Here is a 27,904-nt window from a genome sequence, read left to right on the forward strand (position 1 = left end):
ACACGGGTCTTAACTATAGACAGAAGTGACGGTACAAAATGTATGTCAAAAATATTGGACCTAAATATTTGTTTTGATGTCGTCGATACAGATTATAAAGGTTACGGGTACTTGGTGTGTAGTGTAATAGATCATAAATTCCCAATCAATGTCGCCGTCGCAAGACCTGTACATGTCAGGGTTTAACCTGGGTATCTATACATTGAAGTAGAACTGCAAATTAGTACACCATTAGACAGCCATGACGGCGTCCACGCCTCCTCAAATAGATTGACCCTTGTCTCTATAATATTCACATTATAGATCAAATGAGACTTGTAATTTTGGAAGGAGATAAGCTAGTACAAGGAGATAAACTAATTTAAGAAAGTCGCGTGATTTTGGGATTCGTTACCTTGGGTGAGAAATTCCATCGACAACAAATTATTATTGCATGTACATGTTATACTTTTGCGTTCGCACGCAATAATATGTTTGTGTCTTTTCCAGCCATCATAGCTCATAGTAAGTCTGCATTAACTACGATAGTAATAGCATATTCTCATATAGATATTATGTATACCTGTTACACAAAATTCAATTGTTTATTGTGAATGTCTTACAACAAATATACCAATATTGAACATTTTGTTATGAAAATAAGACTGCATATGTCAAGTTTTTAGTAAAAATCAAGAAAACCATGCAATAGAACATGTCTATGAAATCTCAATTAGAAAATGGCAACCAGAGTGTCATCGGCTTGTTCGGTTATTATATTAGTCATAGTGGTTGTATTTGTTCATCATACTTTCGCACTGGAAAACTACCTTTGAGACTTATTAGTACCGAGACATAATTACCCAAATATCGATATGGTATAATGTCGCTAAGGTCCCCCGAGTGTGTACAGATAACAACCTATTCGGACATACCAAGTGGTGCCTCTCTCGGAGATCCGCGATTACACTAATGAAGGATTGGAAATATCTGGACGCCGGAGAGGAATCCACGGGAGTTTGCCGAGGTGAGCACAGGCCTTTCATCCTGCCAGACTCCCTCCGTAACAAGCATTGTTCCGGCTATCGATTTTTACGGACATTATCAGGAACGACTCTTTGATGTCTTCTAGAGCTGTGCGACATATTGCAAACTGTTTCCAACATTGCGAGAATGAAATGGCATCTGCATTGAAGACGAGGAAACAGATGTCCATTAAATATTGCTAATTGCTTATTGCATTACCAATTAAGAAACCCTTTAAAGAACGTTGTGTGGTTTAACATGTTTTTGGATAACGTTTATCGATGAATCAAACCTTTTCGAGATAGGGGCCATTTTAAACTATGCTGATAACCTTAACTTATTCACAAACAAGGTCGTAAAGTCCTTTTCCCAGAGCAATTTAAAGAGTTTACACACTTATCGAGCCGATGTGAATTAGCTGTAGATTAGTCGTAGGATATATTCACCAGGTGTATTTATATAACTAGAACTCCAACACATGAACGTCCCAGGTACAAGGAACTTCTCGTCATTTAAAAGAAATTTACATAATTAAACAATCAAATGTATTTACACATAAAACTCCGAAATCTGTCTTGTATTTCACACGATTATGCATGATTACGCCAATGACTGGAATAAATATAAAGGTTAGTGGTGATAGTGATTAATACCAGCCAATGACTGGAGTAAATATAAAGGTTAGCGGTGATAGTGATTAATACCAGCCAATGACTGGAGTAAATATAAAGGTTAGTGGTGATAGTGATTAATACCAGTCAATGACTGGAGTAAATATAAAGGTTAGTGGTGATAGTGATTAAAACAGTCAATGACTGGAGTAAATATAAAGGTAAACGGTGATAGTGATTAATACCAGTCAATGACTGGAGTAAATATAAAGGTTAGCGGTGATAGTGATTAATACCAGTCAATGACTGGAGTAAATATAAAGGTTAGCGGTGATAGTGATTAATACCAGTCAATGACTGGAGTAAATATAAAGGTTAGCGGTGATAGTGATTAATACCAGCCAATGACTGGAATAAATATAAAGGTTAGCGGTGATAGTGATTAATACCAGCCAATGACTGGAGTAAATATAAAGGTTAGCGGTGATAGTGATTAATACCAGCCAATGACTGGAGTAAATATAAAGGTTAGCGGTGATAGTGATTAATACCAGTCAATGACTGGAGTAAATATAAAGGTTAGCGGTGATAGTGATTAATACCAGTCAATGACTGGAGTAAATATAAAGGTTAGCGGTGATAGTGATTAATACCAGTCAATGACTGGAGTAAATATAAAGGTTAGCGGTGATAGTGATTAATACCAGTCAATGACTGGAGTAAATATAAAGGTTAGCGGTGATAGTGATTAATACCAGTCAATGACTGGAGTAAATATAAAGGTTAGCGGTGATAGTGATTAATACCAGTCAATGACTGGAGTAAATATAAAGGTTAGCGGTGATAGTGATTAATACCAGTCAATGACTGGAGTAAATATAAAGGTTAGCGGTGATAGTGATTAATACCAGTCAATGACTGGAGTAAATATAAAGGTTAGCGGTGATAGTGATTAATACCAGTCAATGACTGGAGTAAATATAAAGGTTAGCGGTGATAGTGATTAATACCAGTCAATGACTGGAGTAAATATAAAGGTTAGCGGTGATAGTGATTAATACCAGTTCCACCAAATCACTACACATGGTGTTAATGTTAAAACAGGTTTACACTCTTTCTATAGGCAGTATACAAAACACGGCTCGGGGCACGAAAACATGTTATTGTACAATGAAAGTTCAAACTCCGAGGGAAATGATGATATGTTTAACTAACTAGTTTTACAGATATTTATTTGTTGCGGGATTCTGATGAATTGAATTTCTCCGGAAATGCTAAAGTTAAAGTTATCGTTATAAAACAAATACCCCCGGAGAAACTGGAAAGTCTTGGATGGTAAGCTTGAAAAAGTCATAAAGAGTTGCAAAGTCACACAGACAAAAAATTAAACATGACCTTTATCAGTTTCCAGTATCTGAGTTCTGTGTTTGACGAAGTGGAAAATCCGCTGAAGGATGGACAAATAGATCATCGGAAGTTTGATACAATATACGTATACACGACATGTCCTTTCGTCTGTTCCTATAACTTCTATCGACAGAAATGTTAAGAAATATCCTATCTGCCTTATAGTTACTGACTTGTGTAAAATTAACGGGGCGTGAACGATAATACTCCATGGGAAATCGAATGATTCCAAGTATACCCAGGTATGTAGTAGTTAAACCTGGTTCTCACAAACGCGTTTAGTTTGGTCTAATTAGACCGTTAAATCTTTAAAATCAGATCGATAACGGGAAATTGGAAATCGAATATGTACTTATGAGTCAATCAATGAAAAGATAACCGTCAAAATTTGTAAACAAAACAAAATAACCTTCTGTTCTTACCTTGGCAGTTTGTAGGTGCGTTCGGTACGTACACACTATATAGATTTCCGAGTTTTAGGTGATACAATCGGACCCTTAAATCCACGTCCGTTCGACACACCACACTCAACGTCTAATAACGATTGATAACGAGCCGGCCTAGTATAGTCCCGGGCCCAGCGCCCTGGCCCCGGGGGACAGGCTAACTTGATCCATTACTGATAGGTTGGGGGCTGGACAGGTGTACGATCTCTATCTACACCCATTAATACTTACTTACCTGTGATTGTACCTGTACACTACTGTGATATACCTTTCTGTACCTGTGATTCAGACCGCGTGAATTCATCAAGTCTCTTTGTATCTGCCGACAAATCTCGAATAGGTCTTTAAAACGTTGATCCTTAAACAAGACCGTTTTCACTTCCTGTTGAAGGAGCTGTGAGTTTACACAAGATCTCGTCAAATGGTCATAAATAAATTGGCATTCTGGACAAAGTGATACGGGGTACTGATGTATATGTCGTTTAAAGAGTACCTATATAAAACGCTGATCACGTGTCGGTGATTAATGAGACTCGTTTTATACTTCATTATACAGCTGATGTCAGCATCTTCTGTAGATATTTACATTTAATACATTGTCTAGTGTATCAATACCAGCAATAAATTATGACACGTTTACGAACATGGCTTATATTGAATTGGATTGAATCGTGGTCTAAACAGCAAAAATGCCAACGAAAATGTTCAGGTTGAAAAGTTAGAAAATGCGAAAATCTTGTATGATTTATCTAATTTTCTGTCTACATAGAACAAGCATTTTCTTTGAAATACACAATAACTCCAGTGTCTATATGCATTCAAATTAATAATAATCATTTCTGTATTGTCTTTACATACAATATGTTCTATATATAATCATGGAAATGGGTCCATGCAAACATATCTGTACACCTTGATACATTGTATTGACAAACACTGATAATATGATGGTAATTTAAACCGATAATTTGTCATCAAACAATTTTGATACACTTTGAACTGTGTAAAAAAAATGCCAATCGTTGTTTGTCCTTTGAACATTTTTTTTTCTGTCCCCATTTATCGATAAAAAATATATACAAATGTGATCAGGATATCTCCCCAGAATATGCGATACCGTCTTAATCTCGAGTGGAGTTATCGTTTTACTGGTCGATCTGGCGACATAACAATTGTACAAGGAACCATCTCTCACCATGTACAAGCCGCCAACAACATATGATTGTAAGATAGACTATATACAACGAATGGGATTCAAGTGTTTCGTAGTCCGTGAACCCGACATTGTAAACTGCTACTGTATGTCGGAAGGCGTATTGGTAAACATTGTATGGTGATCAGATCTCTTAATACTCACCACTGTAAGAAACAATGGCGGTCTCATTTCACACTGGGGTTTGTTTGAAAACTACCAATATTGATGTTTTATTGTATAAAGTACAAAAATCTTAAGTTTCTTGTGGATATTAAACATGTAATTAGTAATGGGCGTCACGCTGTGTCGGTGTTATTGTGTTCCAGATCAACGGGTGCAGTCCCTGCAGACAGGATATTGATGGCGATATTTCTCCGCAAACTCAGTATCATTAATGAAGATGTTTTTATGAAACCGGTTACAACTTACATCGTCAGTTTTTTGCTCGTGGCGGAATTAGTAACTTTATCTTGATTCTCTAACAGCTATAATACTGAATGGGTGATAGACCCTGAAACCCTGACAATATAAATGACAATGATCTTATTCTTGTAAACTCATACAGGGTAGAAAATATACATTTGTATACGCTATACTAATTGACACAGTTGAGTCTGTTACATATACTTGTAAGCTTGGTGAATTTGAGGAGATTACACAATTAAGAGTACCAAACCTCTTTCAATAGTATTTGGATAATAATTCGCCCTGTTCAATAAGTTTTGTCACTTACTACAGTTAAATAGAATGATTCGTCTCCAATATTACATACAGTACAGAATTTCGGAGTTCCAGACAACAACGCTATCGGACCTTCGAAGTACTGGGCTATTGTGGATTTGGAATATAAAATTGTTATCTTAACTTGAATTTCCGTGTTGCAGGGAAATTCTGATGAGGTACATTATTTTGTGATAAGATTTGAGAATTGCCAGCCTCGTAACAAATACATATGGTTGGCTCGAGAAGTTGGCTCGAGAACTCCAATTACCAGCAGAAGTCGTCAGAATCCTTTGTCAATAGATTAGAAGGGTTCATTTGGTATAAATAACGTACATCTATAGAGAAATATACAGAATCGTTCGTTTTGATATCGATAAATCTTGATTAAGTAGAGTAGAAGGCCATGGTAATACTGTAGTAATGAGCTGGTACAGTAATTGGTTGTAATACATTTGGTATACGAATGGAAAGAGAGTGATCAACACGGAAACAACTGTGAATACGCTAGTAATCACAATACTCGATCAGGAATGTATAGAACCAAATCAATGTTCACTTCAATTAAAACAGTATTACAATACAATGATTATAGCACGTCCACCTAAAGGTATTGGTAGTGTAAGTGTTATGGACATTTCAGTTATTGGCGAAGTGGGAATGACCTGGGCAGCGTGCATGACCGACCGCCCCCTCCCTAAGTATCATCCAAAATGCCTGATGGGTTGATCGTAACCCTCAAATGCCTGATTCTGACAGTTGTATATATGGTGTAACCGTCAAACTTGGGCGACTGGTGGTCAGTTCGTTACAAAGGACGGTCGTCGCCGGACGCCTGATGATGTTGCCGTCATCATCCCCGGACGCTTGCTGATGTAGTCGTCATCCCCGAACATCCGAGGGTGTGGACAGGTACACGTGTTTCAGTTACCTGTACTCATACAGAAAACCATCAACGTGTCACTGAGGCAGATTTATTGGGGTGTGGTGGCTCGCTCCATGTCACCACCGCCAGGACGACGAAATGTCGCCTTCCGGATTGCACCTTATTTGGCACACGTTTATTTACGACCTCATTCACAATGCCATTTACCCGAGTTATGTCATTTAGATTTCTTCATTAAAGATGGGTTTTTTTTCGATGGAGTCATCATTTTTTACTATTACAAAAAATTAGGAGGTATATTAGAAATATGTTCTTGAGAAATCCTTTAATTCATGTTTTACGGTCAGGAAAAAACTCTCTTGTCCTAATAAAACTCGCCGGTATGAAAGCCGGTTTATAAACGTGTACGAAGTAAACTAATTGCATTATTATAACAATAAGTACTTTGTCTCTAGTTAAACCTGATTTCCAGTAAGATCAGTTTTCTGACCAGACCAAATTTGTGTTGTAATTATCACCTATTTTGACAAAACGATATGTATATATATATATATATGCTATGTAGCATTTGGAAATAAATTGAATTGATATACAAATGTGTGTAGCTCCAATTAGTGGTCACTTCTGTCCAGAAAAAAATAATTGGTTCCCTTATACGCTATTTTACCGGTTACTTAACTGGGGGACAAGGTGGGATTACCACGTTAATGTCTCCTATTGTTTCGCTAATCTCGTTAATAGATTTAAATCATCAACTTTTAGATTCCAGACAAATCTTCAAAGTCGACCACACGTAATTAATTACCCGAGACCAAACTAGCCAGCCCTCTGGCAGGTCAGGTTACAAAATTAATCACAATGTCCGAATCCATTTTACGACAGGTACATGATCTATTGGACATCGTTATGTCACAAGTTACAGACTGGTGGTCATTTCATTGCGGACGGTGGTCAGCGACAGCACAGGGCTGTACAAACGTCCGGAAGGTTTTATCTACTTCATATTAATTTACCTGTCAGGGTCATCTCCTAAATTAATTAGTCCAAGGAACTTAAGACAAACATCCGTAAACAAACAGGCGTCATTAAAAATAACAAAAAAACTGATATCAAGGCTAGTCAAGGGAACAGATTCATTCCACTGTTGTTCGATGCTAAAACATTTTTGCATTTTTATCTATTATTATTTAACGACTGAAGAGAGATTCGGGTATTTCCTTTCAGAGTTGGATTTAGGTTTACTCAATGAATATGAAGCAGGCTACATGAACATGCGAAGAACAGTGGCTATGTCCTAAGTAGGCAGTAATGACAATGATAACCAAACTTACGTATCCCATAGTGTCACACTATCATCTTATCAGTCCAAGCAAAATTTTAATGATGAAGTCGTTTTTAAAAATTACCTTAAAATCATCTACAAAGTTTAAGATCACGCTTCGATTCCCTGTATATTTAGAACATTGAGCATTGTTTTACTCGCTGAAATAAAAACAAAATGGAGGACAAACCAAGGGAAAAAGGTTATTTGTCAAAGAATATGAAGAGACAGATGTTCGGCTTTAGATCTATACTACCTCGTGTGTTTACTACACGACACGGCGTACATTTCTATAAATATCTAAAAAAAAATGTAATTTCTTCTAGAAGTTTTGTACATTTATAAAGAGAGAGAGAGAGAATAATGTCTGTTTCCCTGAGTGCTCTTATCAAACATGTCGATGTGATGCTTTCGACCCCCCATTCCCTGTCATCCCACGTATGTTTGCTGTATTGTATTATCATCTCTATAAAATAGTGTTTAAAAGGGTGATTTGATAGGCCAAGACATGTCACTCGTGGAGGACAGAAATGGGTGTTCTACACTGTCAGTATTACACAGGCAGACACAGAGAACCATATCACATTCACTCCTACACTGTCAGTACTACACAGACAGACACAGAGAACCATATCACATTCACTCCTCTCACACTTTACAAATGGATGTTCTATACTGTCAGTATTACACAGACAGACACAGAGAACCATATCACATTCACTTCTCTCACACTTTACAAATGGATGTTCTATACTGTCAGTATTACACAGACAGACACAGAGAACCATATCACATTCACTCCTACACTGTCAGTATTACACAGACACAGAGAACCATATCACATTCACTCCTACACTGTCAGTATTACACAGACAGACACAGAGAACCATATCACATTCACTCCTCTCACACTTTACAAATGGATCCCCATCTAGTATGCAGTCCTATCATGTACGAATATCAATCAATGTGATTATACGCTAAATGTCACGATATATTTACATAATATTAACGTATGTACACAACTCCATATTTTTATCAATCAGAAATATTATCGTTGGATTCGCATGGTTAGTAATTTATTTTAAAAACCAATAAAAGTCGGGTGGCTGGGTATCGCATGTTTATAGATAACGGAATGGAAGGGAACTAGACAAAGCCTTATGAGACCAACTGTACATTGACGTACGGGGACTTGATTTAACACGCAACGAAACATACTTTTTTTCTTTTCTGAAATTAACATACGGTATTTGGAAATTAAAAGCATATGATTATATTGGCCAGGTTTGTTCAGAATGAATTCCATCAATGTACATTGTAGTTTTACTGATCGGTACTTTATATATAGCTTCTGTCTGAATACACGATCACGCGTTTCGTGTTAGAATGAGATGAGTTGTGTACTAATGGAATTCGACATGGGTTAGTTATCATTATCGTGGCCTAAATAAAAGTTATGGAGCGAATCGTCTTTGATCCGACAATTGATAAGTAATGCTTATAGTACTTAAGAAGAAAAACACTCAAGGCAATTATTTCGATATCTTTGTCGGCATGTCCTTATCTTTTGTGTTTTGTGACTTTCTGACCACAGTCCTCCGTTTGGCCATTGTTATCAGATAAAGGTAACACCCCCAGGTAACACCCTCTATTGTTCTGTTGATTTCGTCCCGTCTACTATTGTTATAAACACCTCTAAATCCCGAGACCTGTCAGACATTCGATATCCTCTTAATGTTGAATACATTACAGTACGGGGAGGGTTTGATAGCATCATCCCATGCCTTTACTTGCTTCTTCAGAGACAAGGATTTGCAGTGGACCTTTTCTTTGCCCAAGGCTACCGACATGCTTTCGATGTAGCTATAATTGATAGGGGACATCGGTAATGTCTGTAGGGTAATGACATATACTTATCTTGTTGCTTATCCGACCGATGGTGATTGACTTAACAGGTAAACTATTAGCCGTAAACAACCTCGTCTGACACCATGTCACAGCGAAGTCGGTGTTACCACCCAAATACTCGACTTTTTTTGTAATATTTTACATAACACCAGTTGGTACTATCGGAACGAGATATTTTCCTTTCTTTACTATCTAGGATATAGCTAGGGTTCATAGTGTATTACATAACACGCATCGCCGAACAACTATGGTTGTTTGCACTCCATTTTCTATAAAATCTTGTCACTATATATATACATATATATACATGTATATCACACATAACATTGATTCTATTATACATAACATTGTTTCTATCAAACCTTGTTACTGTCATTCATGACGTTGGTTATCAAACCTAGTTACTGTCATTCATGACGTTGGTTATCAAACCTAGTTACTGTCATACATGACGTTGGTTCTATCAAACCTAGTTACTGTCGTACATGACGTTGGTTCTATCAAACCTAGTTACTGTCATACATGACGTTGGTTCTCTCAAACCTAGTTACTGTCATGCATGACGTTAGTTCTATCAAACCAAGTTACTGTCATACATGACGTTGGTTCTATCAAACCTAGTTACTGTGATACATGACGTTAGTTCTATCAAACCTTGTTACTGTCATACATGACGTTGGTTATCAAACCAAGTTACTGTCATACATGACGTTGTTTCTATCAAACCTTGTTACTGTCATTCATGACGTTGGTTATATCAAACCTAGTTACTGTCATACATGACGTTGGTTCTATCAAACCTAGTTACTGTCGTACATGACGTTGGTTATCAAACCTAGTTACTGTCATACATGGCGTTGGTTCTATCAAACCTAGTTACTGTCATACATGACGTTGGTTCTATCAAACCAAGTTACTGTCATACATGACGTTGGTTCTATCAAACCTAGTTACTGTCATACATGACGTTGGTTCTATCAAACCTAGTAACTGTCATACATGACGTTGGTTCTATCAAACCTAGTAACTGTCATACATGACGTTGGTTCTATCAAACCAAGTTACTGTCATGCATGACGTTGGTTCTATCAAACCTAGTTACTGTCATGCATGACGTTGGTTCTATCAAACCTAGTTACTGTCGTTCATGGCTTTGGTTCTATTAAACCTAGTAATTGTCATACATGACGTTGGTTATATCAAACCTAGTTACTGTCATACATGACGTTGGTTCTATCAAACCTAGTTACTGTCATACATGACGTTGGTTATATCAAACCTAGTTACTGTCATACATGACGTTAGTTCTATCAAACCTAGTTACTGTCATACATGACGTTAGTTCTATCAAACCTAGTTACTGTGATACATGACGTTGGTTCTATCAAACCTAGTTACTGTCATACATGACGTTGGTTATATCAAACCTAGTTACGGTCATACATGACGTTGGTTCTATCAAACCTAGCTACTGTCATACATGACGTTGGTTCTATCAAACCTAGTAATTGTCATACATAACGTTAGTTCTATCAAACCTAGTTACTGTGATACATGACGTTAGTTCTATCAAACCTAGTTACTGTGATACATGACGTTGGTTCTATCAAACCTAGTTACTGTCATACATGACGTTGGTTCTATCAAACCTAGTTACTGTTATACATGACGTTGGTTCTATCAAACCTAGTTACTGTCATACATGACGTTGGTTATATCAAACCTAGTTACTGTGATACACGACGTTGGTTCTATCAAACCGTGTTACTGTCATACATGACGTTGGTTCTATCAAACCTAGTTACTGTCATACATGACGTTGGTTCTATCAAACCTAGTTACTGTCATACATGACGTTGGTTCTATCAAACCTAGTTACTGTCATACATGACGTTGGTTATATCAAACCTAGTTACTGTCATACATGACGTTAGTTCTATCAAACCTAGTTACTGTCATACATGACGTTAGTTCTATCAAACCTAGTTACTGTTATACATGACGTTAGTTCTATCAAACCTGGTTACTGTCATACATGACGTTGGTTATATCAAACCTAGTTACTGTCATACATGACGTTGGTTATATCAAACCTAGTTACTGTCGTTCATGACGTTGGTTCTATCAAACCTAGTTACTGTCATGCATGACCTTGATTCTATCAAACCTAGTTAATGTCATGCATGACGTTGGGTCTATCAAACCTAAACTTTTATTATCTTTGATGTTCGCGGTGGCAAATCCTGAATTACACATGTCATTAACTTCAGATTCCGAGACATTGGTACATGTAATACAAAACCTTCTGATTCGTTTGTCTCTATCAAGGCTTGATCACTTTACTCAGTACACTGAAGGGAATTGATGGAACGTTCTGGTTATAATACTAAAGTATTAATTTCCATACTCTGAGATTATGTAGTATAAATCCATTGTCCTACAATATCTAGATCGGACATTGTCGGTCTGAGCAGGTTGTGCTCTTCTGTTGTGTTTATGTGGATATGATTGCCACCACTCCGAACATTAAGAGTTCTGATAATGTCTGTGAACACGCGTCGGCTCCATCAAAGCAAGTCACGTGGATGTTGTACTCCTACATACTACAGGTGTAGCTATAACGGTTATTGTGTTGATATAAACAAATGGACATTATTTACCATAAATAGATAGTATCACTGTGTTTTCATCTGTTAATGGTAACAACATTACAAACAATCGACATGATAACAAATCGCCCACAACAATCACTCTCCAGTTCTCACACTTTACTGAACAAACAATTAAAAAATAGATATTGTTTATTACAAGTAATTTAACTCCCAAAAAGCTTATGCCATGGTGCAACGTCTGTCGTCCATCCGTAAGTCCGTTAACATTTGCTTTAAATCGCTACTTGTCAAGAAGTCCTGAATCGATTTTAATTAAATTTGGTCAGAAACATCTTTAGAGGAAGGGATACAGATTTTGCATAAATGATTACCCTAACTCCCCTGTGACCAGAGTAGTGGAATTAGAAGCAAATCCTTAATATCGCAACTTGTATATTTGAACCAAATTTGGTCAGAAGCCTCCTTCGGGAAGGGAAACAGAATTTGCATAAATGGTAACTCTGACACCCAGGGGCGAGAGGGGTGGGGCCAAATAGGGGAAATAGAATGGCTACTTGCATTTTTGAAATTGCTGATAGCCCCACCTCATAACCATATATAGCATTGTTGGGCATCAGGAGATAAACATGATCATGTTGTAAAAGCAGTCTCTTGGGTCTTTTCACACCCCTAGGGAGTCTGGACTTCGTTTCTCGGCGATGTCTTTAAAGCAGTTGCCATCCCCACACCATAACCATATATAACATTGTTCGACACCAACATGAACATTAATTTGATACAAAATTTATTTGGTCAAATACAACCAGGTGAGCAATACAGACCCTCGTGGCCTCTTGTATAATCCACCATCGTCGTAATTTTGGAATTCCCGTCAAAATATGAGGATCGAGTTGTTGTTTCCATTTATATTTAGGAGTTTCCTTTGTTTATCATGCTGAAGTGAGGAAAAGGTCGAAACAAGAGAGGTAACTGTGTAAGACGTGACTGATACTATCAGTTGTCTATAAAACAATGACAAAGTGAAAATTCCATATAGTAAGCTGTTTTTGTTACAATTATCTTTTAGTGTAAGCACATTCACTTAAACAATATTTTCTTATCAAACGGTTTAGCTATAACGATCCGTCGGTTTCAATTTCGATTTTTTTTAAAGATTAAGTTGCGAACAGTAAATAAATGGATGGAAATGGCCTATTTATTGTCACATTCCTAAAATAGCCCACAAGAAAATATAATTAGCCTCTGTCAAGCAGATTCATAGGTCCGGTATCGGACTTTACTATTACTGACCTTTCACAATAGATTAAAGCACGTACGAACAGATTCACTGTTGAGGAGACGTCCGTGAACGATAACGAAATGAAAACAGAGGTAAGAGACACGTTCTCTATGTCGAACAAGATATATAGTATCTACAATAACTTATATTTATTGTGACTGACTAGAGATCTAAGGTTACAATCAAAACTTATCTGTTAACCAATGAAAACGGCACATGTCAGTCGTATGATCAGTAAAGTCATGCTTTGTAAAGGGGAATATAAATATCGAGTGATGATTGGATAGAACATTAAGGTAAAGAAACCGGACCAAGTTAATTCAACGAGTTAGATGAACTAAAACAGAAACCTCTATAGGTCACCGTAAAGTAATGCCATGAGCTTGATAAACCAAAGTACAGTAATCCAATAACTTAGTAAAGTAAATCAGTTAATATGATTGATGATCTAAAGTCGTGACCATTATATATATAGGTAGCATGGTCTCTAAATAAAGTAATTAATAAGCTTGGTAAATTAATTATATGATAAACTTAGTAACATTTTTGGACTTGCAAAATATGTATTTGAATGGCACACGACTGAGTCCAGTATAAATAGATGGTGATAGAACAATGCTGTAACAAACACTTACCGCCCATTGAAAGTGATCGGCATTAACGACTCCTGATGCCATCACGTGACACGACCCTCTCTTGATTTGTAGTTTATGTGTCCTAAAAGATACATAAAATGTATGTAATAGATTATTACCGACAGCCGATCACGTGTTTACATTAGGTTACGTCACAAACTCGGCCGGGAAATGAGGCCATTGCACTGTACTTATGAACCAATAAATACATCAATACTGAGGTTTATTGATTTTCTAGCGAAGACACAAACTGACGTTGTATAATACACCATCAAAGCAATAAAACAAAGGAACAGGAACATCGTCTTATGGACTAGTTCGACGGGAGGAAACATTTAATAGTAAAGAAATGGCTGGATTTATAAATATACTCTCTACAGTCGAATCCGGGACACTATGAACTGGGCATCTCACGAGGATTACGGGGGAAAAGTTTAATTAAGGAAACCGTTCTGTGACACGGAAAAAAATGGATTTCATTTTCCTTGACTGAATGGCATTTTATCAATTTTGTCAAGGAAATGGATGTGTGAGTGGTCTACAGGAATTCCAGTCCCAACTAACCTATCAAAGGAACATTAGTCTCATTTAGATAACGACTTATATATGTCACAAGAATATCGTTATGTTCTACCTTACTAACAAACTTTGGGGACGTGTGACACTATTAGTGATTTGTAAGTGTGGTTATATGAGAGTGTGAGACAATGTATTCTATGCCATCTTGCGTTTTGTGTATATACCAATGTTATGTTGTAGGGAAAGGGCTTTGAATAAGTTGTATATCTTTTGCCCAATCCTCTTGCTAAGAAAAGGCAATAACATATGTTTAGATCAAAAACCTTTAGAAAGAGAAAATGGACGGTCACGTTACTTCATTAAGACATTAATAAAACCATTCTATATCAACGCGAATATACCAAGTGGACCTATAAAAGAGGTAGTGAGCTTATCCAATGTTTTTATCATGCTAAATCAATCAATACATCAGAAACTTCGTTGAATACTTCTATAAGGACCACGGACTACAATGACTAGTCCAGGGTGCTGGGGTTCAATGTCTGGTAATGTGACGTGGTTTGAATTAATGCTGCAGAAAATGTCAGGTGTAGATGCTCGAATAGACCCATAATTTAATCAAAGTCGCTAACTCGATTACTTTCGATATACATTGTGTATACAACGGTAAATGTTATCTCGCTGAGAATGAACTGGATCAACAGGTATTTTCTTTTTTATTTGGTGTAGGATTTAACTATATATCACGCCGCTCAGTTTTAACTAAACATGATAGCACTTAGGGGAAACAATAGTTAATTGATTTAATTGAATTAGAATAATATTTTAAATTAAATATAAATATTTACCTGTCGACGCAAATCGTTTCCAGCGAGTTATCATGAACGGTTTTGTCACAATAGCAATTTTCGTGAGACAGGGTCATTTTACTAGAGTAATCAAGTTGTCAACCCTGATTTAATCATGGTGAGTTGATAGAAATGGCTAGGTGTCTGGAATGGAGACAAGAAGAGCACTATATCCGCTATATGTAACGTAAAAGTCGAGTGTGTACACCACACCGATTTTCACTTAGTTTATCACATATTCAGACTATAGGTAGCCTCTGAAGTGAGTAGTTCAGAAATAACTTCCGTTATAAATACTTTGAGTTATGTAAAGTTTGGAGTTTCAAGAGCAGCGCATTGTGTACATATCTCACCAGGAGTGTTGAATTAACAACTAAATATTACACACATCTGGAAATATGTAAACAGAGAAACGGTCAGTGATATTTAATAGGAAAATAAGAACACGTAATCGTGTCATGATAGACCCATATCTGGCCGTTATTCCCAACTCCAGTCCGAGGGCTGTCCAACACCAAAGGTGACTCGCTGAAAATAATATAACGCTTAGCTCTACTTAACTCCGGTCAATATTGACTAATGTCCTCTCAACTTCCACTTTATGGCAGTCATTAGCTCATGAATGGCCATTCGTAGGGTGGCCAAATCTTGTGTTAAATAGGTGTGGTCATTCGGCCACTTGAAAGACGTTGACATATAAGCTGAACAAATGTTATGGTTAGAAGTATATCGGTAGCCATGTTGGAATTCTTAATTCGGTACCGTAGTACGAGTGTCAAATCACAACGAACACAGCAGGACATGGCTAGGTTATTGGTCCGAACAGCTAGTCATAACACACACAGATGATACGGCTAAATTTGGTCCCGTATAAAACCTTAGTTCGAACCGCTAGTCATTACAAACACAAATTTGGTCCCGTATAAAACCTTAGTTCGAACCGCTAGTCATTACAAACACAAATTTGGTCCCGTATAAAACCTAAGTTCGAACCGCTAGTCATTACAAACACAAATTTGGTCCCTTATAAAACCTTAGTTCGAACCGCTAGTCATTACAAACACAAATTTGGTCCCGTATAAAACCTTAGTTCGAACCGCTAGTCATTACAAACACAAATTTGGTCCCGTATAAAACCTTAGTTCGAACCGCTAGTCATTACAAACACAAATTTGGTCCCGTATAAAACCTTAGTTCGAACCGCTAGTCATTACAAACACAAATTTGGTCCCGTATAAAACCTTAGTACGTACAACTAGTCATAACCAACGCAGAGGATACGGCTAAATTTGGTCCCAGAACCCTTAGTACAAACAGAAAATCATAACAAAAACAGAGGATACGGCTAAATTTGGTCCTGTATAAAACCTTATTACGTACAACTAGTCACTACAAACACAGAGGATGCGGCTAAATCTGGTCCCATAGCCCTTACTACGAACAGCTAGTTATAAACACAGAAGATACGGTAGACTGGCCCCCTGTGTCTAGATTTTTATCAAAGTTATAAATAAAACTGTGCTTTATGATTTTGATCCCTAGGATATGTGTGATTCTAGAGTTTCAAACTAGGGGCAGGTAATCTAGTATTATAATTTAGCTTGGCAATTCTTAAGTTAAAATAACTTCGGGTCTGGTGGCCAGTCTAAGGATACGGCTTAATTTGGTTCGAAATAAAACCTTGGTACGAAAAGGTAGTCATAACAAACACAGCAGGAATAACGTGACATAATTTCAGTGTATCAAGCAATTTGTTTAAGTAATGAAATTTCCATATGGAAATGGGGAAAATGAGTAAAATGAAACTAACGCTTGTGTCAATCCTACATCTGACTCCAGTACCGGTACCTCTCTTGATTTATGCCCTAGTAGAAACAACTTAATATCGGGCACTGTATTGTGATTACTGTGCAATAGTTATTACACCAGGAAAATGTAACCACAGACGTCCATCACCAAAGTCAACATATTGTTGGCAGAACAATAGATCAGAATATTAACTAACATGTAATTCTTAAATATCGTTCGAAAAGTCGTGAAAATGGCATGCATGCAGATAGTTTTATACCCTGGATAATGCCGCTATGAGACCATGGAATTATAATGATAATTTTTTGACAAAACGTGTATGATTTCTTATCGTAATGGACAGAGTCCGACATATTTTTCTGGCTTTGTCATGTCGATATCACGCTGTTTTACGAATCCTACCAGATACATACGGCGATTTATGAGGGACATTAAACTACAATCACAGTTCCAATGTAAACCCTGTATGGGGTTTTACCTGTGTGATATCTCCCACACATTTCTATCGTATAACTGTAAGTGAAGAACCCCACTTCTTTCCCAAACCAGCAGGATACATACCAAAACTCCTTGTGACATGATAAGGTCGTAGAGGTCAGACGCCGTGTGTGAAAACTAAACCAATAGTAGTGTGCCTAGTAGATGTCCAACACTGCAATGTAAAAAGAAAAACCAAGTTAACGAAGTATATTGAAAGGATCCAGGACAATTATATAAAAAGTGGTTCGAGCAAATGTTTCTACTATAGTATATTAGTCCCAAATTTTAAGGGACTGTGTGCGTTTTATTTACGTACTGTATCTTTTAAAAGATCACCTGGTCACTTTGACAGTAAAAACGTACTAGCAAAGTTGAAAATGTATCAAGTAATATTCCACTGCACAGCACTTTGATAATGTACCTCTAACTTTTACACGTGAATACTTTCAGTATACATGTACATGTACTGGTAATATACGATGCAATTTTTACGGACTTTCCCGAATGGATTCCGATTAACATTTTTCTGATTACGAAAGAAGTAACTATGGAAACCACGACATTGTTCCTGTAATATTTCCTTGCAAAATATTTCTCAAAACATTTAAAAAGAAAAAGAAAACAAATTGCGTCTGTGTATATTAACATTAACACAAGGCAATGCATATTTGAACATTACCTACAAACACACTTTCATTCAAACGCTTGTCACCATGAACGTGAAATGATGAATTTCATTCCACGAAGTAACAACCCTAAGAATTGTGACAAGAAATGTATGTGGTCTGATTAATTAGTATCAATGACACATGTTTCAGATTTTTATTTAACTCTATCCATCTGCTTTAGATTTGCCTACAACTGATACAACCGCTGTAAAATACTACGTATTTATATTAGCCGTCTGGAGTCGTAAATTGAATCAAGTTTCTGCCTGATAATATTTACACAAATCACCTTTATAACTGTATATGATTTATCGTCCCAGTTGGTCTGAATATCGCTCTAATTCTATTTCACAAGATCCTATCATGAGAAGTGTTGTATAGACTTCGGCAATAAGCCCGGTGGTCCTTTTGTGACGTCCGACGTACAGATTAGAAATCATGATAATAATTGAGATGTAACGTGATTATATACGTAAAATCTGCCAACGATACGACGTGAGATGAAATGAAAAGTACAACAGCTTAATAAGTTTGAGCTAGAGTGGTCTGCTGTGATTGACTGTTTCTACTTTTGACGTTATATCTGTAGCGAAGTGACATAGATGAGTAAAGATTTGCATACATATGCATACGGGTGTCCTAACAATGCAAAGTACGAACCCAAAATTACCATAAACCTTTACAAGTGAATACGTAACTGTGTCGACGGATGAAGCTAGCTGTCGTTTGACTTTACTTCCATGAGGATAGGCATGACTTACAGCAGTGTTAATAAATTTACATAAAGGACTGAAACAAAGGTGACTGTGAATTGTAAACACTATAGAATCACACCACATGGATTGTCACGAAAATGTTTAAATAGCAATTCTCTCGGCAACAATAATAAACATCATCAAAACTTTAAGCGATTTTATAGTTAACCGTTAAATTTGAAATTTGAAGTAAAGCACACTGATTGGCTGACAATCATTTTTGTTTTCTGGAGGTTTATAAATGCTAAGATAAGATCAGAGATTATTAACGGTCATTAGCCTAGGCTAGTTAGTGTGATGTTACACGATTTGCTATCTAGAAAAGGCTAATTGTTTGTTAAATAGCCAGCTCACAAGGCCCTGGTGATTCATGATGTTTGATATAATCGCCGTCCAGCACTACACTGCCCCAGCTACCATCACGTCAATATAATCATTCCTATCTTTAAAAACTGTTACATTTCCATAAACATACTTTTACGTATTTAATTTATTATTACAGTGACGCTTTGTGGCTATACCCGGCGATACAAACGTGGCCACATAGTCTTCACAATAGACACAATTTGAATGTGCAAAGGTATAGACAAGAATAAATCTTCCTGGGGGAGGACAAAGACGCCGTTTCCAGCACGTTTACGTGCTTTACTATGGCTGTGTCGTGAGAACACGTAGCACCTGTAATATCGCCATTCATCATGTTTGGACATAAAGTAAAAAGAGGTCTTAAAGACTACACGACCTTCGTGCAAACGAGCGTTGGACCAAGAAAAGAGACACACCGAACGATCCAGTGTAAGGTTGTCACGGCCTAACAGGATTTTGTAACTTTGTACAGACTATAATAATGCAGGAATACATATTTTGACCCAGTTATCACAATGCTTTAATACACAGCAAACTAAAAATATACAGCATTCTCATTTCTGCAATAAATCGGCTTGCTATTCGGTAGGGATATCAATTGACGTCAAAGCATCGAAGCGAACAAAGCACTGGTCTGAAATGAATCGGGGACTGATAATTATGCTTTAAGCAGACCAAAGACAATAACTTAATATGCAGACCGTTATAATACATAGCGTAGTTCACTTCTGAAACAAGCTTTTCGGGAACAGAAATACCGTGACAAATCATAGGACCAATGACATTCGCCTTACCAATTAAGTACCATTGGTTTGATATTAATGCATATATATTTATGTAATAAAAGCGCGCACACATATAAACTATACGTATTTAAACATGTCTATTCGAATAAATGAGGATGTTACCATGTCTATATACAGTGAATGTGGATGTTGCCATGTCTATATACAGTGAATGAGGATGTTGCCATGTCTATATACATTGAATGAGGATATAAACATGTATATATACATTGAATGAGGATGTTAACATGTCTATATACCAGTGAATGAGGAATGTAAACATGTCTACATATCAGTGAAATACTGATGCTCCAGGAACATGTCAAGATTGCACTACATTTTCATAGAGATCTACCTAACGAATGATGGCCATACACATATCCAGATATTTCGTGGTTTTTGCATCGTTGTATACAAATGAAATGGGCTGTTGACGACCAAACACATATATATTGTATTGTTGTATACAGATGAAAAGGGTTGTTGACGACCAAACACGTAGATATTGTATGGTTTTGTAAATACTAACAATCATTGCCAAAGCAATATACTTGTATGCACATTATATTTTCACTATGATCTCAATCTTTATAGCCATTGAAATGAGGGCCAATTGGTTTCGGATGGTGATCATTATTGGTAACTTCTGCAGTCAGGTGATGTGCGTAGCTTAATTCTGCGACATAATCAACCTTTAAATGAACTGTGTCTGCTTACATCTGTCATGTGATATATTCTATCAAGAGCAAAACTATTAAAATCTTGACTTAGCTGATCGTCGACAAAACGTCAAAACATGTAACTGGACACTGTCCTCATTTAATATCAAACTCCGCTGACAGGAGACAGAAAACAGGTTTGCAACGTAAAACATGAGGTTTTTTTTAATCGTGCGGATTAAATAATACTGCCAAATCTGTTGAATTTATGTTCTATTTTCATCGGCGTGAAATGTGATATGAATCCCAAGGAAAAAAGTGGTTAAACTGGACATTTGAAATGAGCTACAAATAAAAAGCAAGCATTCAACTTTTTAACGGTAAGATGAGTCTTACGGAGAGAGACTTTAGATACAGAGACAGGGAGAGAGAGACAGAGGGAGACAGGGAGAGAGAACCGGAGAGAGAGAGAGAGATAGAGGGAGACAGGGAGAGAGAGACAGAGGGAGACAAGGAGAGAGACAAAGAGAGAGAGACAGAGGGAGACAGGGAGAGAGAACCAGAGGGAGACAGGGAGAGAGACAGAGAGAGAGAGACAGAGGGAGACAGGGAGAGAGAGACAAAGGGAGACAGGGAGAGAGAGACAGAGGGAGACAAGGAGAGAGACAAAGAGAGAGAGACAGAGGGAGACAGGGAGAGAGAGACCGAGGGAGACAGGGAGAGAGACAGAGAGGGACAGAGAGACAGAGAGGGACAGGAGACAGAGAGGGACAGGAGACAGAGAGGGACAGAGAGACAGAGAGGGCCAGAGAGACAGAGAGGGACAGAGAGACAGAGAGGGACAGAGAGACAGACATACAGTCTATTGCTACGATATGTATTGAACATGTTTCTAAAACTAATATGTAGTACTAATACTTTTCTGCTTCAGTCATCGCGTACAACTGTTACTTAAACTATTTTGAATTGTCTTGATTTTCAAATAATCCTGATCTTCTCTTAACTTATATAATTCTACAGAAACAAAATATCTGCGCTCAAGGATAACATTCAAACTATGTTGACTAAAAATCGAGGTAGCGAGCTCCTGGAGTAAGTGTAGATTACATAAGCGGCAGGTTAAGTTACAGCCTTTTGAGGGGTATCGTGTGTGTACACATGATGAAGGGCCGATCTAATAGTCTATGTTAATTGGGCCGTGGGTGTGCATGTATTTACATTAAAACTTCAGGTGTCCACTCAAATATCACAGCTAATGCCTTATTCATGCCGATCATATTTCACGTCCGGAATGGAAATCCCAAGTCGATCTACCTATAACATGTTTTTGTTTTGAAATAATTTAGAGGACGGTATTTATTATCGTAAGTGGTAAACACATCTCCTAATCAGAAATATAAGATAGCATAGCGTCTAATTCCATATCTTATCTGTAAAATTGTAATGTCATTATTAAATAAATTGATATAACCACTTTTGATTCTTTTAGAAGTGCGCTGCTTGGAAAACAAACGCGGGAGGCAAGTGAACATAGAATTATGCCCAGTCTGTTGACACATAATAATTTCCATTCGATGTCTTAGTCTTGCGTATATCGTTACGTGTGTTATATTTAACCTAGACCACCAACAAACCTTAGGTTAGTTTAGGAAATGCTCTAATTAAAAAGCCATCTGAAGTCGGTATGTTGGTTTCATAGATGTGTATTTACGGTAGTAAACACAATTTGACCTTCATGTTTACGAATATAGGTCAAAATATTAGTAATGCACTGATTTGGTAGTCCATTTAGGCTCTCCCTCAACAAACTTTAGAACAGACATCTTTACTCAACCTCTTAATTTTTATAACGAAAATGCGTGTTGTTTGAAAATAATTCCTATATTTCAAATTTACAATTCACCTTCCATTCTGCTTTTTGAGAGTTCTTTAGACCCATTTTGTTGTTCCTTGCCTTCTAGATTTTCCTTTCGTTTTTGTCCCAAACATCATTAGTTCTAGGAACACCTGGATGGTGTGTGTTGATTTTTTTTTTATTTGGCATGAATGTATCAATTACTTATTTCATAACGAAGATGGCTTCACTTTCCCGGGTAAAAATGACACTTCTATTTATGTCTGAGAATGCCACATCGCTTTATACTCGGAATATAATACTGACCCAGATTGTTATTCTGCTTAGGTGAAAGACTGTCCAGAAACTGCCATACAGGGATAAATGCTGATCGTATATCTGCTTACATATAACGACGTTGAAAGCAAGACAGAAATTTTGTGTGCGCCAGACACATTTTTAGCCACCACTTTTGGGAGCTAGGCATCTCTGGGGGAAGAAACAGATGTAGGATGCGGTGTAATTGATTTTTGGTTCCACTCCATCTTATTCTCATTTTGTATTGAAAGGTGTTAAATCCTTGTGTGGCTGTTCTAAGAGTTCAGTACGTCAGCCGATCGTTTGTTATACTGAGGACGCATCTCTTATATCTATTGTGTTATTGGACGATCAGTAATGTCCTTAGAAGGTCGAATATAAAAAAAATGTTACAAAACTTGACACGGACTGGTGAACATACACAAACGTAAGTTAATAAGATATTTAGATACTGTAAACGACATACCGGAATACAAGTGACAATACGAAGATGGGGGAGGGACAAGAGGGAGGGATCGTAGGGCCGTCCCGGTCAAGGTGGTCTAACGCGCACCTGGTACGTGGAACAATTACCTTGTTAGTCTCACAATGACCACCGAAAGCCATTAGTACCATCTCACGCCCATCAGTAGGCATTCCGTTTTGGTCAGTGTGATTTATGTACGAATTACGTGTTTTCGTGGACAGGGCGATACCTCTGGCCTGGTCGTGATGAATGACGTCTCTATCAAATAGCTATCAAAATAAACAGCTCGTTGCCTATCGTAATTGACTGAGCACATTCGCTTCATGCGAAATAATTCAATGATTTCCTATTAGGGATCGATCAGTCTCGGGGCCCATACGCTTGACGAACCGACATCCGACCTAATTGTAAAACGATCAACGTTTCGTGGTGGGATCAGCAAACTTCTCGGGTATTATAAAGTGGAAAATCTACGATAATAAACAAACATAGTTTATGCACTTTATCAGACATCCACGTCATTTACTGCTAAAGGTAATCAAATCCAATCTGGGTAATTAGCTATTTATAAAGTTCAATCGTAAACAGCGTTATTAGCAGAAAATATATACCATGACGTCATACCCGTATAATAACAGAACAGTTGTTAATTATCTAATCAATGTCCAACACCGACATCATATTATAAAAATACATGCCCGTTACGTTGATATATCCTAAAAGGCAATCAAATATGACATAACCAAAATCCAGGTTCCTGACGTTATCGGAAATACATCGAATCTGTGTCATAGGATGGTGTGTTCGACAGCTCGGCGTGACAAAGAGCAGTCAAGACTACCTTAAAGGTATACAGTTTATTGACGTGACTATTCAGTTGTGACATGATGTTCAAAGTGTCCTTGTGTAATTGGTTTGTTTTCCCTGTAAATCACATACAAGTATAATTGAATCAGTAACTAAATCTAAATTCGTCATACCCACAGATTTAGACAAATTAATTAACAAGGTGTATTTTGAAGTTTTGGTCGCCACAACGTCAACATTGGTGATATAAGATACGTAAGTGTTCTAGATATTGCTGCCAACTACGTCAACTCGAAAGACGTTCTACACAATGACCAAGCAGTACTATTCCTGGTGTAATTATATAACATGTTTATAACTAAATACCCCGGATAAAACAGACGACATCGACCGAGTTATAGGTAAATGATATTACGAATGTCTTTATTTACTAGTTAAATATCTTTATTTACTAGTTAAATAATTGTGTAAAGTAATTTCAACATTATGCACTCTTGAGATGACCGAGCCGAAACAATAAAAAGAGACTTGGCTATACTAGATATGGCACTGACTAGGAGTTGAACTAAGTCATATTCACGAACTCAGTGTCAATTACTGTATAATTCACTCTACACAGTGTTAATTATCATGAATTAATTGTCCAAAAAACTGACAATTCCCTTGATGTCAAAAATGACAAGTCCCCAGTTTAACATGTAAAATTTATCTTATGATAGATCAATAACATCAAAAATGATTTAGACACTAGTTGTAACTAGATACCTAAGTGAAGATTTTTCCCCTTTTTTCGATGTTAATTTTGCACCATAAGGAGGGGTTATACATACTCCGATAAACGATATCATTGATCAGTCGTGTCTCAAAGCGTCTTCCCGATCTTGGCATATTAACCTCTTCTACGTTCTTTAATCAAGGTCGCTTTGACGTTTAACCCGGTATTTCCTCGACGCCGCATGGCGCATCGTGGGGATGTAACGACTAAGAATTCCGAACCCTGGTCATATTATAGGCATCCTTAACATATCGCTGACTATCGATATCGTCGCACACACCTATTACGTAACATACACTTCACTTTTATGATAGATGATATGGCCATTAAGCGTCCCGTCAACAAAACAAAGTCATACAATTTGGTAGGTGGATACACTTATTCAATGTTTAGATTGACGAAAATGGAGAAATCGGAGACTTCTATCCAATTAGTTACTTCATGGAACAATGGATATACGAACCAAGTTATTCCTTAGAATGGTCTTATCGTAATTCAAGCAATTGATTAAGTATACAATGAAATGAATTCAATATATATTTCCATCTCATATCTGACCTTTATAATAAAATGCTGTCACTACATAAACACTCATTTATCAATTTATTCTTATTGAGGATTCAGTCGATATTGCCGCTCAGAATTGTTGTCATGGCATCTGTTACCTTTTCTATAGTTATTTACTACATGTTGTAAATCTACCGTATATGTAAGGTAATCAAATTAATTCTGTCCATCTTAAGTTGATTTGCACATATCAAGGATTGCTTATTGCATGATGTAGTCAACCAACATTGAACATTTAGCATAAACGAACAACTTTTAGTTTCCTTCTAATCTTGATAGGCCCGGCGTCATTTGCTTTAATATATCATCAGTACACATTACGTGGATAATTGATCAAGATCTTACAATTATTACAAGAAATCTATTTATGGTTTTTCTTTTATGTCACCTTATAAGCAGCATCTCTTAAGTCCCCTCGTGTGATCATGACATGGGCTATATTAAACAGGCATTTCCTTCCCTAAACATGCAAAAATAAGTTTCTCTAGAGCAAGCAACATAGAACCAGTAGACACTTTTCCCATCACTTAAATTGTTGGACAAGTCACACAGACTTTTTAGTGTACACATCATAACACTACTCATTAAAAGTCAATACAAGAAGGGTATTAACTGTTTAGGAAGTGATGTTATTGACACTTGTGCCTAAATCTGGCCGACTATTAAGATCAATTTTCACAGCTAAGTTTTCATAGCTCACCAATTACCAAAAAACCGTTTCCCGCTCGACTTAACACCGTGTTTACCGGAGTGAGGGAGGAGCAGGCGTGGGTAACGAGGTGTACTCACTATATCATATGATTTATAATACTTCTTCAATTAAGTTGTCTCGGCATTCACGATTGAAATTCCTCCGTGATACGTATACACTAAACCAAAGTAAATAAATAATAACTCAATCGATTTCAGATTGAGCGGAATTTAAACGTTCGACTCCGAATTGAAAAGAAAGTATGTCAATGTTTTGCTTGAATTTGAGTGAATTATTTACGGTATATAATACTCTTTTACTTTAACCGACATTTTTGTTAGAAGAAACGATACATACGAGTACTTTTTGTAAGATAACATTTCCAATACGTCATTACTGCATATAGCTCGGAGGATTTCGTCATAACCGGACAAGCCACCGGAATCCAAGAAATAACATCTGTGATATTCTAATTTCTAATTATTGAATTGTCTTAGCTTTATAAATCTATCAGTCAGTTTTATAAAACAAATATCTTTGAAATGGCAAAATGTTCCATAAATTTACGTGAATCAAGTGAACGTTACCAGAGAATTACGGGCGGTAAATGATTACAACGGGAAGGCATCCCACAGATTTAACTTTAGTATTAGATAGTAACTCAAAACTAATGTTTATTAAAATCTGTTTTTGTTTTATGTATATCTATATATTATATAAATCACATTGTCTTAACCACACGAGAATGTCGTTTAATGTTTAAACCAAAGTCAACAAGCCAATTGACATAACAGTCTTTACGAAATCAATAAGTATTTGTATTTGACAACCAAGTCGATTATATATGTATTATATATGACAGAATGGAACCGAACTCACCTGTTCTTGATCAGGGTTATATATCCAACTAGGTACTATGAAAATGTTATCTCCTTCAATTAAAGTGATTCCCAAGAGACGAGTTTGAAGTCTGTGGTACTTCCCTATGAGAGCGGTATACTTGAGCAGTATGTGTGACTACCTCCTCTGCTTTCTCCATACCGGCCCACACCGTAGATATACCCTGATACAGGTAACACTATCACAGGTAACACTATCACAGGTAACACACGTCTCTACCTTAACTCACCTGCCTATTACATTTATACAGGGATTTAAAACTTATTCAAATATTTAAATTAGGTAAAAATAGCACCAGCTGATAAGACGTTCCTATACGATAAACGTGTGAAAAGCTATAATGTGATGTCGTGGCCGTTATGTCTGGAGGAGAGGGTTATATATTGTTACGCGACCTTTCGTCTAACCCACAATGTATTACATACATAGATACTATATACTGGATATCTGACCCATCAATTCCTATAGAATGTCGTGACATATATATTTATAAGGGGGATCGATTGGTTTTAACTTGATACCAATACAAAACATAATCTTACTACATCTTATCCACATGTGATATATTAAGTAATATAAAATTGGATCAATATATAAAAGAAAATGGAAAAAGAAATAATAAATTTAAT

At 36.8% G+C, this 27,904-nt stretch overlaps 1 protein-coding gene across 4 annotated transcripts in view; it reads right to left on the reverse strand.

Annotated features, from left to right (window-relative positions):
• LOC117336064 (ras association domain-containing protein 10-like) overlaps window positions 1-27,461 on the reverse strand; it is a 37,672-nt gene extending 10,211 nt beyond the window's left edge. Inside the window, exons 1-3 of one of the 4 annotated variants that reach the window (XM_033896422.1) lie at window positions 27,255-27,461; window positions 17,766-17,856; window positions 14,029-14,110 (exon numbers count right to left, since the gene is read on the reverse strand). In XM_033896422.1, the coding sequence (XP_033752313.1) occupies window positions 14,029-14,070 (42 nt within the window). In that variant the 5' untranslated portion in view covers window positions 14,071-14,110; window positions 17,766-17,856; window positions 27,255-27,461. Of the gene's footprint in view, window positions 1-914; window positions 1,041-3,445; window positions 3,568-14,028; window positions 14,111-15,395; window positions 15,507-17,765; window positions 17,857-27,254 lie in introns of those variants that run through there. The other 3 variants (XM_033896419.1, XM_033896424.1, XM_033896420.1) reach the window with 3 other exon arrangements.
• Window positions 27,462-27,904: the final 443 nt, after the last annotated feature.

Source organism: Pecten maximus, chromosome 10 (assembly GCF_902652985.1).
Source record: "Pecten maximus chromosome 10, xPecMax1.1, whole genome shotgun sequence".
Lineage (NCBI taxonomy): Eukaryota > Metazoa > Mollusca > Bivalvia > Pectinida > Pectinidae > Pecten > Pecten maximus.